The 16,539-nt window shown below is 40.7% G+C and overlaps 2 protein-coding genes across 3 annotated transcripts; one reads left to right on the forward strand and one right to left on the reverse strand.

Annotated features, from left to right (window-relative positions):
• Window positions 1-1,185: 1,185 nt before the first annotated feature.
• On the forward strand, window positions 1,186-11,204 carry LOC119742785 (pancreatic lipase-related protein 2-like). Its single transcript, XM_038218958.1, has 6 exons — window positions 1,186-1,252; window positions 3,460-3,501; window positions 5,833-6,134; window positions 8,608-8,854; window positions 9,698-9,813; window positions 10,463-11,204. The coding sequence occupies exons 1-6, from the start codon at window positions 1,186-1,188 to the stop codon at window positions 10,799-10,801; spliced, it is 1,113 nt and encodes a 370-aa protein (XP_038074886.1). The 3' UTR covers window positions 10,802-11,204.
• A 1,658-nt stretch (window positions 11,205-12,862) lies between these two features.
• LOC119743425 (alpha-ketoglutarate-dependent dioxygenase alkB homolog 7, mitochondrial-like) lies at window positions 12,863-16,538 on the reverse strand. 2 transcript variants are annotated; one of them, XM_038219826.1, is made up of 5 exons: window positions 16,261-16,538; window positions 15,875-15,985; window positions 14,799-14,972; window positions 14,192-14,316; window positions 12,863-13,606 (listed from the first exon to the last, which is right to left on the reverse strand). In XM_038219826.1, the coding sequence occupies exons 1-5, from the start codon at window positions 16,372-16,374 to the stop codon at window positions 13,486-13,488; spliced, it is 645 nt and encodes a 214-aa protein (XP_038075754.1). In that variant the 5' UTR covers window positions 16,375-16,538; the 3' UTR covers window positions 12,863-13,485. The 2 variants fall into 2 exon arrangements, with proteins under 2 accessions (XP_038075754.1, XP_038075753.1); XM_038219825.1 differs by having other exon boundaries at window positions 12,864-13,606; window positions 15,875-16,537.
• Window position 16,539: the final 1 nt, after the last annotated feature.

Consider the following 16,539-nt stretch of genomic DNA (forward strand, 5'->3'; position numbering starts at 1 on the left):
CTCCAAACCACATATTGGTAAAAGAAAAATGTTCCAAATGAATAACAAACCTTTTCAAGAGAAAAAAAAAGAAGTAAAGAAGAAGAAATTAAAAAAGAGCAGCATTCACTGAGAAACTTGCACCACCGATTCGTAATTTAACGTAGTATCCACTGCACTACCAGCAGTGAGTCGATCGGTATGGTTGTTTTAAACATTTTATTATTGCATATATAGCGCCCTCCAGCATAGTTCTATATACATTGTATACTAGAGAGCGTGTGGTATGACAAAAAAATCGCGTCCCACCCATGGGACGTCGTTGCTAGGTAAAAGGGCGCCCACTCGTTGGCGCACGGAGCCCATAGGCCTATTGCATTGGTCAGTTTAAACCTATGGTTCCTGTGGCTTATGAAGTCGTTCTCTTCCCTTTTCAAATCTTTCCATTTCTTCTCAGATCGAACACGTTTCCAAAACAATAGTAAAATCAACTAAGTCAGTAACATTCCAATATTGTTATAAATGCACACGAACAAAGATAAGAGACACGAAGTTTGCGGTGCGTGCAGCGTACTGAATGCTTAGCTATCAAAACAGTCGATGGTCTTCTTTTTCATTTTGTTTGATCGAGCTTCTTGATACAATCATTCAATAACTCGGCTGGACAAAAAAAAAAGGTTTTCACAATATTTGGCAATATAGCTTTGTATTTTACATAAAAAAGAAATAAACAGATTTAAAAATATATATATAAATAAATATATATACTACTAAGGAAACCGACAGTCTTTTCGCAACTCACACAAAACATGCAACGATCGGCCTACAACTTAGGCCTCTAAAACAAAGCTATCTAAACCGTAGGGGGAACAGAACCAAATAGTTATCTTGATGTTTATTGGTCATTTATAACGACACACGGACTGACTAAACAGATACAATTCTGCTCTGCCAATGGCCCAACAAAACCACTAAGTAAACATATTGTAAAAATCACTATCAGTGAAACCTCAATAATGCGTGTTAATTTCATTTACAATCTAATCCAATGATGAACCAAAATGCTCATGAATAAAGTGAATAAAAAAGCAGATGCTAGCAAATTGGCCTCGAGATTATAAATTGCAGTAGCTTGATTTTGTTTCCACCACTGAAGACTAGTCTGTCGTCTGCTGTAGTCCGTTCTAAGCACTATCACCATACACCATGCGTATCGTCATTAAGTTGCTGAGTGTAGCTGTGTTACTTCAGTTTGCCTGTCCTACAGATGCGAGTAAGTACATACTCGGCTAATACTTTTAATCTTTATTAAGCCCCTGTCACATAGTAGCGAATATAGCAAACGTATGCCTAGCGTACTGATTTATTTTCTCGAAATTTGGCAAAGTCCAGATACGCTCAAATTCTCGGCCAAAATCTGTTTTGTGGCGAACTCCTGACGTATAAGACGAATGCCAATCGAATGAGGAACGGATGCTGAGCGTATAGAAGTAACGAATGACAACACATGCGTAGCGTCCATCCAACGAATGCTGAACGTACGTAACGAATGACAACCGTATGCCTATAGCGTGCTGCGGCCGGTCACGTGACGTGTCTCCGCTGACCGTACCCATAAATACGCTCTCCAAGTCCCCGTCGTCACATTCGTACGGAAGTGTATTAAGGACATGACCAAAAAAAAAAAAAATTCCGGCCCTCTATTTCGCCCGGGCGGATTACTATTTCGCCCGGGCGGATTACTATTTCGCCCGGCAGAATTACTTATTCGCCCGGGCGGATTACTAATTCGCCCAGGCGGATTACTAATTCGCCCGGGCGAATTACTATTTCGCCTGGACGGATTACTAATTCGCCCGGGCGAATTAGTAGTCTGCCAAGGCGGGAGAATTGGTAATCTGACCGGGCGAATTAGTAGTCTGCCCGGGCGAATTAGTAATCCGCCCGGGCGGAATAGTAATCCGCCCGGGCGGAATAGTAATCCGCCCGGGCGAAATAATAATCCGCCCGGGCGAAATAGTAATCCGCCCGGGCGAAATAGTAATCTGCCCGGGCGAAATAGTAATCCGCCCGGGCGAAATAGTAATCCGCACGGGCGAAGTAGTGGGCCTAAAAAATATTTTCGGTCATGTCCTAAATACGCTTCCGTACATTCGTAAGCCATTCGTTAGACAAACTCTATGTATACGTTGGGCATTCGCTATTATGACAAAGATCCTTGGGTTGGACGTATATGTCCAAACAGCTGACGAAGAAGCAACCTACACCCAACGTGCGAAACGTTCACACATCGAATGCTCAACGTATACATAGCGTATTGATCACTACGTTGTCGCCCGCTCAAAATTTTGAACATGCTCAACATTTTTCCTAGACCCCAGCGCACCTCTGCGAACCCCTAACAAACCGCTAACGAATACAACTTATGCCAAACGTGTCACGAACGAATGACAACTTCACGAACATACACCCAAATCTCCCAAAACGTCGGACACACGTTTAGTCAAGTTCGCAACAGTGTGACAGGGCCTTTAGGCCTACTGCATTATGTGCGTATTATGTGTATACATGCATGTATATGTTTTCGAATGTTTTTTGGGGGGGTTTTACGTTGGGCTATTTAATAGGGCATGCCCCTCAATTAGAACATAAAGTTGATCAGAGGTTTGGTAACGACCTAGTTTACCCTAAGCTAATGTAAAATAAAATAAACGATGTACATTTCCATCAGAAACGAAGACTGTTGTGTCATTTCTGTAATGGACTCGAATGATGTGTATTCTAACACCTTTACGCTAAGCACAAAATAGGATAGTGGCAGTGCTCTTTTTTTACGGAAGTGTATTTAGGACATGACCAAAAAAAAAAGTTCCTGCCCTCTATTTCGCCCGAGCGGATTACTATTTCGCCCAGGCGAATTACTATTTCGCCCGGACGGATTACTAATTCGCCCAGGCAAACTAGTAGTCTGCTCGGCCGGGAGAATTAGTAATCTGCCCGGGCGAATTAGTAGTCTGCCCGGGCGAATTAGTAATCCGCCCGGGCGGAATAGTAATCCGCCCGGGCGGAATAGTAATCTGCCAAGGCGAAATAGTAGTCCGCCCGGGCGAAATAGTAGTCCGCCCGGGCGAAATAGTAATCCGCCCGGGCGAAATAGTAATCCGCCCCGGGCGAAATTTAGTAATCCGCCCCGGGCGAAATAGTAATCCGCCCCGGGCGAAATTTAGTAATCCGCCCCGGGCGAAATTTAGTAATCCGCCCGGGCGAAATAGTAATCCGCCTGGGCGAAGTAGTGGGCTTAAGAAATATTTTCGGTCACGTCCTAAATACGCTTCCGTACTTTTTACTGTGGAAGGAAATCCTTTAAATTTGTGGGTTTTTTGGTTCCTTTAAATTTATGAATATTATTATTATTAGTGTTACTTCATGACACATTTTGTAAAAATCAATGTATGTACCTCTCTTTGCTTTTCCCCACAGCAGACGACAGATTGTTTGAATGCTCGTGCATTCTGGACCAACGTGAGTAGACTGTGCATGTATACGATGTGTGGATTATCGGCTAATGGCTATTCCTGATTTCTTTTTCATTTCAAGCAAATACATTGGTCATATTTTGGGTGGGATGCAATAACAAGTAAGGCGAGCCATCAGATAACAGACCGTTCGGGTACCGGGTCCGGTATGCTAATTTCTTTCACCCCAATCGGTACGAAGCCAGAAGCCACCCGGTCACTGAAGCGTGACGCCCCAATCGGTCCAAACTGGTGACTCAGGGTTTCACAATAGGCAACATAAATTGAAGTCTGGCCATTGTTGGAGGATTATTCGGCCCGCTCGGATTACCAGCGGCAACTTCTATGAAGCTCATCACAGCCATTGTTGCCTACTGGAGGATTAGCGCGTCGCAAATTGATTCCTTTGTGATGAGCCAGAGCCATGGTGCAGAAGCCTGGTGGAGTTAATCCAGGCCGATCGGTTCCATGCAAGGTCCCAATCCCTTCAACATACTGGGCGGGCTCAACCCCGAACGGTCTGGGGAGGGATTCTAATTTGAGGGCTCGCCTAAGTTATCCTTTAAATTCTGAGCTCACTGAATAAGAAAACGTTATATGCACAAACATTTGGTCTATGATTCTGTTGCTAACTTAATTCAAAATGGCTGTTTTCTATTTGTACACCCTCTCGTCGCGTATTGATTCCTGTAAACGATCACAACTGGGAACATATTCTCATTCAGTCCGGTAGTGTCGTCAATGTCTCATAACAGTACATGGCCAATCCCCGCAATAGAAGGGGTGCCGTTTATATATAATTTCATGGAGTAGTAAGGGTCAATCCTGCATGGTTATTGGCGCAAATCATGACATGACTTTCAATGCGCGAACACGAAATCTAGGGGCATGTATATTGGCTTCAGAAACATTGTAATTAAATTCAACCTCGTATCATAATAATTATCTGTAAATTTGCAATTAGTTAGCACACTCTGTTGTATGATAATGCCATCAACATTCTATCAAAATTGAAGCAAAGCTACTAAACCCCCCTTGTCGCAAAGAAAAGTATCACACTTCAACGGTTATATATATTCCCAAGTTCCATTAAATGGAGACATAATTGGTGAAGAAACAATTAGTCAACTTAATTAAATCATGTCTTTTCTTCACACCCGCATTATGTTTTCAATTGAGACAAAAAGTAAACATCAGGATAATCCTGACACTAGAGGACGGCCTGCCATGCAGATGTATGTATAATACGTCAATGTCTACCGTAGGTTTCTATAATTTGTAAATCAACAGCGCCACCAAGAATGTGTCCGATAGATCCTTGTATATTAAATGTTTCAAATCACGTTATTTCCATGAAAACATACTTGGTATCGTATGTTACGAAGACGAAAATATACAAGTTAAGTTCTGAATATTATAAATGTCCATATCGACGATATTTCAGAAGGTATTACTTTTTTTAGCATGTCAACCAAATCTCTTAATAGAACTTTAAATATCGAATTTATATAAACGCCATTATCGCCGATGTACTGGATTGACCACCAGTCCCTTAGTTGAGCAAGGCTTTTCTCATTACAAGTTCCATGCGATGAATTGTTCTTAGGGACACATTTTGTGCATCTCTACTCCTCTTAAATATGAAAAAAAAACATATGACATCCCTTTTTGGTTAATTATATTGAAGGGTGCATTTCCGTAAACATGTACAAGTTTCCCGCTTTTTCCGGACAACTTACAAAGCGCTGTTGATGTAACGTCATTTCAGGAAGTTACTGAACGGTTCAGTGTAGGGGTTTTCTGTTCGAGTTGGGAACTCAAAAATGTGCTCGTTGAAAACATGTAGGAGACACTTATACTGTCATGTACCGACACAACACAAATCAACAAATTTACAAAGAAAAGAAACTCTACACGACAGCAAAATATCAAAAATTCTATAACTTTTGTGCTGAGTATTTGTGTAACATTAAGATTTCTGCCCGGAATAACATAACAGTATTGCTCATCATAAATATGGAATTTGCATCAGCTTAAAAACAAAAAAAAAAGCTCAACGATACCTCTAGATGCAGCTCGATAAAAGCTGATAAGCTGGGGGACTGCTATAATAGCGCAGACAACGGCAACATGCCACTGCACGACATTCAACCCTATATGTGCATCTGTCCGTGGCCAAACACTCCCGACGTCAAGGGGTATAAAAAAGAGGAGTATTATAGTTGCACAAAATATATTCCTACTCATGGCAAGAACCCTTTAACGCTTCTGAACTCAGCTCACCATTATTGTTATTCGTGATTCGTTGTCAGTCAACCGTTTCGTTTCCACATTCCAGTTGACCCTGATCATGTCTGCGACGAAACATTTCAGCCGGTAACCTATGCGGGATTAGGCACATTCACCGCCGACCTGCAGTGCCATCGCAGGGGATTTCCCCCTGACAACATCAACGACATCGGCACCAGGTTTTACTTGTACACCCGTGAGAACCCATCAGCTGACGTGGAGTTGACAGAAGCATCGGGAGGAAAAGTGCCTTTCTCCTCCGCTAGACCTACAAAGTTTATCATTCACGGATTCCAAAGCAATGGAAAAAAGAGTTGGGTGCTCGAAATGAAAGACGAATTGCTGAAAAAGGTCGGTACACTTTAACATGGATGAAGGATTAAGTTATCATTTCAGAGAAACGGAAGATATATAACAATATGTTTTGCTCCTGATTTTAATGGAAACAGAAAGAACACAGAGGGTCGGGCTACTAAGTTAATTGGCGAAAATAGTACGAAGACAAGAGTGCGTGGCATCCGTATGTACAGGGTGAGTTAAAAAAAACGGAACCCAAACTCCAACAAATATATTTCATATTTAAAAAAATATGTAGCACCAAAATAATAATGACTGGAAAGCCAATTTTATAAGCTACTTTTAGAAAAAAAAAATATTGAAATTGCTCAATCCGTTCAAAGAATATCTCCAGTTAAACGCAATGACCCTAAAACCTGTCTCGTCCAAAAAAACCCCCAAACCCCAATTTTTTGTTTGTTTTGACTGTTTGGAACAACAAAGAAAATGATACAGAATACTTAATTGTTTCAACAACTGTCACCAACTGTAATACACAATATCTTTAATAACCCTGTTTATGCAAACAATTATGATTTATAAAATCTACTTTGTTTAAAAGACGGGCCTTCAAAAGGACTTTGATGAATATTTTTAACGTTTAAACTGAGATTTTATCGCTAATGATGTTTGAAGGCAATTGTAACGACGATTCTTGAAATCGCATTTTTTTGGACGAGACAGGTTTTACTAGGGTCATTGTATTTAAATGGTGATATTGTTTGAACGGATTGACCGATTTCAGTATTCTTTTCATCTAAAAGTAGCTTATGAAATTGGCTTTTCAGTCATTATTATTTTTGGTGCTACATATTTGTTTAACTGATATGAAATATAATTTTTGGGGTTTGGGTTCCGCTTTTGTTGACTCATCCTGTATAGGGCATAACGGTCTCCAGCTAGAACCTAAACATAATTATATATATATATACATGGTATTGCTATTATACATAAACAGAGTGCCTATATACATGCAACCTTGCTTAGCTTTTTGGTAAACTGTTTGGTAAAATGTATATTTATCCAGGATTTTTCTAGAGGGGGAATAGCACATTTCCCACCCCACACCCCCGAAATCCATGTACTTTTTGAGGGTGGGCAGGGACATTCCCCCCTCTCCCATTAAATTAACAGCAATTTGACCTCGCGCCTCTTTTTCGTTTTGCTTTGTTCCTCTTTTTTGGTTGCTTTTCCGAGGAGGTAGCGCCCCCCCCCCCTCGCGACACACATGCAGTTAATCCGTATATAAATAGTACCGTCAGGCCAGAGAGGCAGTTTTATTGAAGGCAATTCGCTCTTTGCACGCTTCTGCCATGAGCATGCACAGCCTCGATCTGGCAACTTTACACAATAAAATATAGCCGGTAATCACTGAACCCCGACACGGGAATCACTGAACCGGCTATATCTATTGTGTAGTTGCCAGATCGAGGCTCTGCATGCTTAAGGCGGGAGCGCGCAAAGGGCGAATAAGGGGAATCTGTGAATTTATACAGCTTGGCGGTGATGGCTGTCATGCATGATGTGCATAAATATCCGTCTATATATCTGTCTGATGTTGGGTTGTCTGTCTGTCTGTCTGCGTGTCACGTTTTTTGTGTGTAAAACATGAAAAGGCCTGAAGAGTGTGCGTAAGAACAAACTGTCAGGGTAATCATGGAGACTTGGTTATGGTATACAATATGCCCTGATATCACAGTCCTCTGAAGTCACGGTTTGCACGAGAAAAAAATGATTGATTTATTTGTTTTGCTTTTTTGGGCAAATTTGTTTCTTTCAGACTTTGAATAGTTAAATATTACACTACCTCTATACGAAAACACTCCAATACGTATCGCTATTACGCAAAATATGAACATAACGTTGATGATGAAAAAAATGCGGCAAAATTACTTTTATATAAGGCTTACGCGCACTTATGGTCAACATGCCAATCGAGGTCAAAGTTAAGATTTGTTGCTAGCATGAGCGGGTAGCGATTGTTTTTTCTCCGTAGGCGGGATGCTCCAAAATCATGCATAATTTAGATTTCCTTTGAATCGTTGCAAGACACTTAGGTCCTCGTTCTCTTTTTTTCCCCTTGAAATAATATTATCTCAACGATGAATTCAGAGAAGTAAAAACAGTCGATGAAAATGAGTATCAACGACGTGGATTCGAACCAGGGATCTTTGTATCCATAGCTCATCACGCTATCCACTGTGTGGTAGCTCGACGTCGACGTCTGTACTTTAAAATGCTTTAAAGTAATTGGTTGACCAAATAACAACAATTAATGCTCTTGATATCATTGTTCTGTTTTATGAATAAACATACTGGCCCGATCGAAAGTATTGAATTATTCATGATTTTGGAGCATCCCGCCTACGGAAAAGGAATTCGCGAGCGGGTAGTTTATCCCTTCAGTGAGTTTGAACATCCGTGCTCTATTCGTTTTATTGACCCTCAAAGAAGTCTGGAAGTAAACTGTATTTTGATGGAAATGCAGGGGGACTTCAACGTCATCAGTGTGGATTGGAAAGATGGTGCCGATCCGAGTTTCCTGCCCGACTACTGCCAGGCAAGGCAGAACATCCGTGTTGTAGCTCGCCAAATCGTCAATCTGCTCCAGCAAATGCTGAACCAATACTCGGACTTCGACCTCGCTGACGTGCATCTGATTGGTCACAGTCTTGGAGGACAGATGGCCGGGTACGTCGGCCAGCACATGTCAGGACAAATCGGACGTATATCTGGTAAGTATTATAGGCCTAGCCTAGTATCCGGTTCGTAAGTGACTTCGCGCGTACCCGGTACACGTCGCTAAAACTGCTTAAAGGGAATATACAACATTTGCAAACATCAAAAAACAAAACTGCCAAATTATTATGAAAAATCTTACTAGACTGTTAGTTCACGACAGTCTAAAAGCATCCTGTAAAATTATGGCACCTTGTGTGCTGATATTTTCAAGAAAAGTGATTTTTTTTGTGTCATTTTCCAACGCTGGTCGGCCGACCAGCGTTGGAAAAACACTGGCCTTTTTTCAAATAGTGCCCCCGGTTTGCCATATTTAGTTTGTCTGAATTTTGTTTGCAATTGATTACACATCTATGAATAGATACAAGCCTTCTAGACTGGTACCCTGACCTTATAATTCCCTGACGTCTATAAATTGCTCCATTCCAATTCAAGTAGTGTCAGGGAACCAGACTAAAAAGAACATGATTGTTTTCTTGATTTTTCCAGAACTTACCGATCACAACACTTCAGCAAGTCAGTGTAACAATATTTGCTATAAATATTAATCCCCAAATCCATCCGTTTACAGCAAAAGTAAATGCTGTATATTCCCTTTAAAGATAAACCTTAACAGGCCAGAACTGCAGCGCAAATGAAAAAAGTACGAAAACTCCTTTCCATTTATACGTGTTCGTCAGTAGTTTTAAAACCAGTTTTACTTTTTCCCCCCACATCTTATCATTGTCAATTATGCACCAGGGATTTCACCACTCAAATGATTATAGCCCGTCACATTCCGACTTCCAAAACGTGGGTCAAGTTGTTGACTTGATTCATCATGTTTCTCTGTACTGTAGGCATGGATCCAGCAGAGCCCGACTTCCAAGGTGATGAGGTCGACTGTCGGCTTGACCCTAGTGATGCTGCATTTGTGGACGTGATCCATGCCTCAATGTTCGGAATATTCCAACCGGTTAGTTAAATGTTCAGCTTCCCATCCAATTTCACAACTTGGACAATTTCCCAACTTGTATTATGCAAAACTTTAATGCGGCTTCGCGTGTATAGGCCAATTTCATGTTTTGATTTAGCGGAAGTTCCAAATAAGTCCAAAATAAGTACATTCAAGGCGTAAAAGGGTAGCATTTCAGTGTCGCCGGAAGTCAGTTGCATTAGCAAGATTGTGGTCACTGTGACGCTCTGTACTAAACAGAGTCTGAAACGACATGACTTTGGAGATTTTTCAGAAATTGCATTGTTGCTTTCTTTTCATTAAACTTATATACATTGAAATGTACTCTCTTATACAGCAAGATACAGCCAGGATAACATTGCCTGCAAAATGGACAGGTACCATTCTTGGGTCAGGTTGCAATCAACAAAGAAGTTAGGGTCCTCTAGTCCAATCAGTTTTGCCATAGAGCACATTCTTGGTATACATTCTTAGAGTAATATCCGTAAGAGCAAAGACATTTCTCATCTTTTTATCCAAACTGTAATGGTATGTCGAGAGGTCATGCTAGGAATGTACATGTAATCAGGACCCTAATGTCGACTTCATATCAAATGATATTGGCTAAAGCTTCACGTTTCTTTTCACATTTCCCTACATTGTGCTCTAGGTTGGCCATGTAGATATCTACCCAAACTATGGTACCGATATGCCCGGTTGTACCTCCTGGGCTGTTCCCGACATAGTGGAGGGATACTGCGGTCACAAAAAGTCCCATGAATACTTCACAGATGGTATCAATGATGACTGCAACTCATTGGCCTACCCATGTACCTGGGTAACGGGCCAGGGGCAGGGATGCACTTACCAGGGCCAACCAGGTGTCACTTCAGTCCAAATGGGCTATCATGCTGACCAGACACCATTGAGTGCTTATGGTCTCTATGTCATTATGACCAATAAGGAAAGTCCATATTGCGCTCCAAACATCATACCTTCACCGAATTAGGTTTATCATGGCTGTATTCGCAAATTGTGCTCATGTGGATGCCAAATGAATGTGAAAATCTTACATAAGTGACGAGTAAATCATGCCTCATTACTAGAATTTACGAACCAGAGAGATTCTCCATGGTTAAATTGACGAGTTTTCATCAGTTCTTACAAGTTTCAGTCAGTGTCAAAATATGGAAATACATGTACTCTACTTTCAACTCAACAGAAGGATTATTTTGGACATAGTGTCTTCAGTTAACGAATAAAAATGACTGAAACGTACAGCAGACAATTGTCCAAGTATAAAGACTTTTTTTTAATCACTCCTCCAGCTTCATTTATTTTAAGAATATTTATAAGGTAAATGTATCTTGGTGAAAATTCACAAATAATCGAAAATTAAAAACAAATAAAATTACATGTACATGTATATACACTTCTTTGTTTTTGTTTTGTTTCGTTTCTCCTATCAGTTTTAGCTACACATTCAAAATCACAGACTATGATGTCAACATTTGTATGTTCTTTGGCAACTACATGTATGTAAATTGCAAGATGTCCCTATAGGCAGCACAGACAGCCTTTGTCTGGTATAGTAAAGATCTTACCCAGAAATCACAAAGTTTAAACATACATGTATGTTTGGTCTTAAAAACCTTCTGCAATAACAACGAATCTTGTGCTGGCAATAGTAGGTGCCATAGGGAAGGGATCAAACTGTAGTCAGAGTCAGCCATCGTGTAAGGGTGAGTGAGTTGTACCATGAAAGAGACTCCTTAGATAACATTGCTTCATTCCATACACATGTAAATGATTGTAAAGGCGAGGTGAGTTTATTACTAGGCCAACTCATGCCAATGGCCCACAAATAGTTGCACATTAAGGCCAAACGGTTCAAACCTCCCCAAATCCTCCAAAATCCTAAAAGGCTATGTGGCAAAAATGTGTCAGTTGATTTTGGAAGAAACATTGTGTCAAGATTTTAGGCTGTGCCTTGTGTTGCTCAATGCTTTGTCATACACACATTCAGGTCAAGATTACATGTATAAGGTAATTAATTTTCGGAATATAAGCCGCGCGGAGTATAAGCCGCAGCACGCAAAAATCTGCAAATTAAGATTTGAAGTCGGCGTATAAGCCGCATGGGCGTATAAGCCGCACCGACCGCAGCGGTTTCAATTTGGTAAGGCCTCCAAATTCTAGTCAAAATGCTATGAACCAGTTCCATTTACACTTCAGAAGCCATAAAAAGGGCCACAAAAGTTATATCAAATCATTTACAATCGATACTCTTACAAACAAATATGGAAATTGATGATGAGAAATAAACAACGGGAATTACTGCCGGCTGCCTCGTCCGGAACCCCGGCCTTAAAAGTTAATGCATGGCCCGGCAGCCTGCGCCGCGCCGGTGAATGACAACATTTTCCCGCAGCACGTGAGAGAGTATGCAACCCACCGTGTGTTGTCTGACTGGAGCGCTACAAATCTTGCTTTGAGGCAACAGATGCTGATTCGTTTTGTCCTTAGAATAAACAGGTCCGTTTTCACCTCAAAACTTATCAAATTGTTGTGTTTACTAACGAGTAGTAACGTTAAAAATTCAAGTTTCGATCGTAACTTTCTTCGAAAATAGTCAAAACGACGCTGACATTTTTATGGACGAATCCATTATCTTTTTAAGGGGTGATTTAGTCCCTGTTTTGAGTTTTACATCGTTTCTTGAACACATTTCAGGGAAAAAAAATATATTGTGACGTTGAACAACTGATTATCGAATAAAGAAATTGGTAATTATTGTTCCCAAGAAAGTACACCCCTTTATTACCACAAATGGCGTGGTCCGCTTGGGAAAGGCATGCTGCATGCATTACGGATATGCAGCTGCACTATCACGTACGGCTGGTCGCAAGCGTCGAAGACAGCTTCACCGTACTTTTTTACCGCTCGGTACCTTTACTTGGGACGTGGTTTCGGTTTTTAATGACTTTCTTAATTGATAATTCATTTCAGCAACACATCTCTTCTTATACCAGTACATTAAATACACATGTGAATCTTATTTTTATTCTTCAAGGCTTGGCGTATAAGCCGCCCTGTGTATAAGCCGCAATAAACATTTTCATGGGCAAAATCAATGTATAAGCCGCGGCTTATATTCCGAAAATCATCTGTACTGCTTCCGACAATGCCTCAAAATACCAACAGTGATTATTGGAGGAGTTTGCAGAATTGAGGCACTGGTCACCCTATAAATGAACAATTCAAGAAATAACGGATGATTCTGGACGATTGAGCTGTATCAAATGTTTACATGTAGCTAGGTAGTGTACGATTTTGTAGGAATGAAGATGCATCCTAGCGACAGGGCCTAGGGTTTGTCAAACCCCCAGGGTTTGTCAGACAGTGTTCAGCATTTTTGTGACCACTTAATACATGTATATAGAAATATGCATACTGTTGCATAATATCTACTTCATCAGAAGCAATGTAGGCGGGGTTGGATTTTGTCCAGAGATGTACATGTATTACATTATATAGGCCCACATTTATTCATCTCAATAAAATAAGTAAATAAATTGTAGTACGTATACAGCGCTATACCAAGACCCTCCTCTATACACACCTTCAAGCCTAAGAACTGAATGGCAATCATGTTGCTCTGAGTAAGAGTTCAGTCCCTTCACATTTATCACATCAACTTGGCTCATTCCGACAAATAATAGAAATCCGGCGGGCACGTGGTAACCTTTGACCTCTGAAAGAAGATTCACTGTCCTTTAAAATCTCGTGGGTGAACTGGTAGCGAACCACATCCCTGTTGAAATATCAACGTACATGTACAAGTTGAAAAGTTATATTGACAGGATGGAATACAAAATGATAAACATAACAGGTCTACTAGAATCCTACTGAAAAAACAATGATGCAAGGATGATTCACTCATAGGGTAAATACGCAGTTAAGTATAGCACAGGTTACCTGTGCAATAGTCCACTACAAATGCGCTTTATTTTGATGCAATCGTGGAACCATTGCACTGGGATACACAGAAATATCCCCTAGGTACATGAAAAGATGGCAGCACACTGCCATGTTTTGTCCACTTACATGTAACTGATGAGTAACTCAACATATGTTGGTGAATATGTATAAAACATGGTAATTATTTCGGATGGATAGTCAACATTACATGTAGTTCCCCTGTGTATTAAAAGTTGCCACTTACTGGCAGTGTTATATCCCAACTGTAGACAATGCCCCAACTATGGTTACAAGTCATGGTTTCCACTCGGATCATCTGACTGCTGACATGAGAATCCTCTCATACAAAACCACATGTAGGCCAGCTATACATTACTGAGAACATAACTTAAGACCTGTAGCTTATAATTATATGTACCTGATGACATATAGAGATCGCGGCTTAAGGACAACATTGACCCAGTGTTCCGGGTTGTTCTGTTTTGCTAGCCTCATGATGGCAGTAGACAGCAAACTCACACCAGTAATGGTAGAACCACAGAACTGAGCAAGTAAGAAACAACATTTAAGTCATAAACAACTAACACAGAAACTAATACAAGAAAGCTACATCTTCTGTAAAGGTTGTAAAAGATCAATTACAGGTTTCTCTTGTTACAAACTGAAACAACCAGGTAAAAGCCCATAAAATGGTTATTAAATCTTTTCATGCATACATCCATGGCAACTAATATCCAATGTATATAATTCCATTTCTGGTAACTGACCAGTTTTATCTACATGTATACATGTGTTCTAATTCAAGACAAAGTATGCAAATGGTGCAAATAATAATAATAATGGCAGGAAAACTACCAAACCCATAGATTTAAAGTTCAATTCACACTGACTGAATTTGCAACCACTGCCACAAGTGCGAAACGAAATATGCAAAATAAAGTGACTGTTTAGTCCAGACATAAAATCCAGCATTATTTCATAAAACATCATAAAACCAAAGCTAAGAAAAGATTGCAATGCTTTACCTTGACACTATCTACGTGTGGCTTGATGTATCCATCTTGAGCCAGATCCAATACATGCACCAAACTTAGCTGTTGCTCTCCACTGGAAAAGGCAACTTGTCTAATACGCCGTAGGACAGCTTGGCTCTTCACTGACCACTGTGATTTCTCTGTTTCTCTGTATCCATGAATTGCCTACATAGGGTAGAAAGGGATTGCTGTACATACTTGTTGTGTGGTTCACAAAAAAATAAACAAATAAATCAATAAAATAAGACAAAACACCCCTCCCCTTTGTTGTGTAGCTCTTACAAGCAGAGAGAATGAATTAACTCACAGTAAGTCTTGGTACTCGGTTGGTTCTTCTCCTAATGACTCCCCAGGAGAGTATAACAAGGAGGCCAGAAACACCGGGGCAAACCCCTTCTCGTAGCAAAAAGTGTTACTGGGTACCTTTACGTGCATTGCATTACATTGCTTTACGTCCCATCCGAAGGACAAAGCAATAATGGTTAAGTGCCTTGCTTAAGGGCACAAGTGTCCAGACCCGGGCTCGAACCCATGTCACTGTTGCCTATGAAATACAAGAGCATGAGTCCGGTGCTCTTAACCGCTAAGCCATGACACCCCACGCTTGCAGCCATGAACAACTAGACATTTTCCAGGTAATGAGCCTGAAAGTTCCCCCCGGCCCTGGTGGTGCGCTTCCGGAACGTTTGAATATGAAATTTATCATACACAATTTTTAAATTTGCAGTTATTTTTGGTGCATTCATTTCTGAAGAAAATCCCCCTCGAATAAGGCCCAAGTTGTAAAATTGTTACTCATGTTACAAGCTACTCCTATAACTATGATGCTCCGCGTTAGCGGAGCAGTCATAGACAGAAAACCCCGCCAAATTGTTTGCTTCTATTTAACAATTTTGTGCTATTAGCAGTCATACTATAGCTGGGTTGATTTTCTGCTCACAAAATAATTTCGATCTTCAATTAATTTTCGGCTCCCCCTAGCAACGGGACGCTGCGCGCACAGGCCGTATGTGGCTTCGTGACTTATAATACGGAGGTAGTCCAGTATTTCAGTCACAATTACTCACATTATCCCAGTGATCATATTCATAATCCAAGTCTTCTAGATAATCTTCAACTTCCTCCAAGAGAGAGTTTTCTTCTTCCTCCGACACCAAATTTTCATGAAGCTCAAAATTCTGCAAAACAATGTCAGCTGTTTCAGCATCGCTGCTTTCAAACACACTTGAAAGTTGTCCAGCTTTCAAAATGGATGTTTTGTCTGCAAATCCACATCCTGCCTCTGGCTTGTAGAGAGGCAAAGGCAACGATCGCGACTTGCTTGACTTGGAGAAAATATTGATGTTTTTGATCAATGATGCCTTTAATGGCGAAAATGACGAATACCGTCGAAAGATGTCGCGCTTTCTGCGCGATAACCATTGGGCATGTTCGAAGGTAGGCCTACGTGTACTTTGCAAAAGTAGTCGTATTGACATGACTGCCGATGGAACATGTGTAATGCGCGGTAGGATTCCCATCGTCCACGTGGTAAAAGCATGGAGGAATGTGTTTTTATTTCCTCCATGGTTTATAGACCCGTGAACGTGGCTTGTAAACTACTCGTTCACGGAACATGGTTTGATGATCTGATCCACGTGCGATACTTTGCTCAAAAGAGTGGTTCTGTCATTAATGATCGCGCCTGTCATTAATTTTCAATAAAAACGCATGCATGCAGAGTAAGTGTATC

Source organism: Patiria miniata, unplaced genomic scaffold, assembly GCF_015706575.1.
Source record: "Patiria miniata isolate m_02_andy unplaced genomic scaffold, ASM1570657v1 HiC_scaffold_6, whole genome shotgun sequence".
In the NCBI taxonomy this organism is placed as follows: Eukaryota; Metazoa; Echinodermata; class Asteroidea; order Valvatida; family Asterinidae; genus Patiria; species Patiria miniata.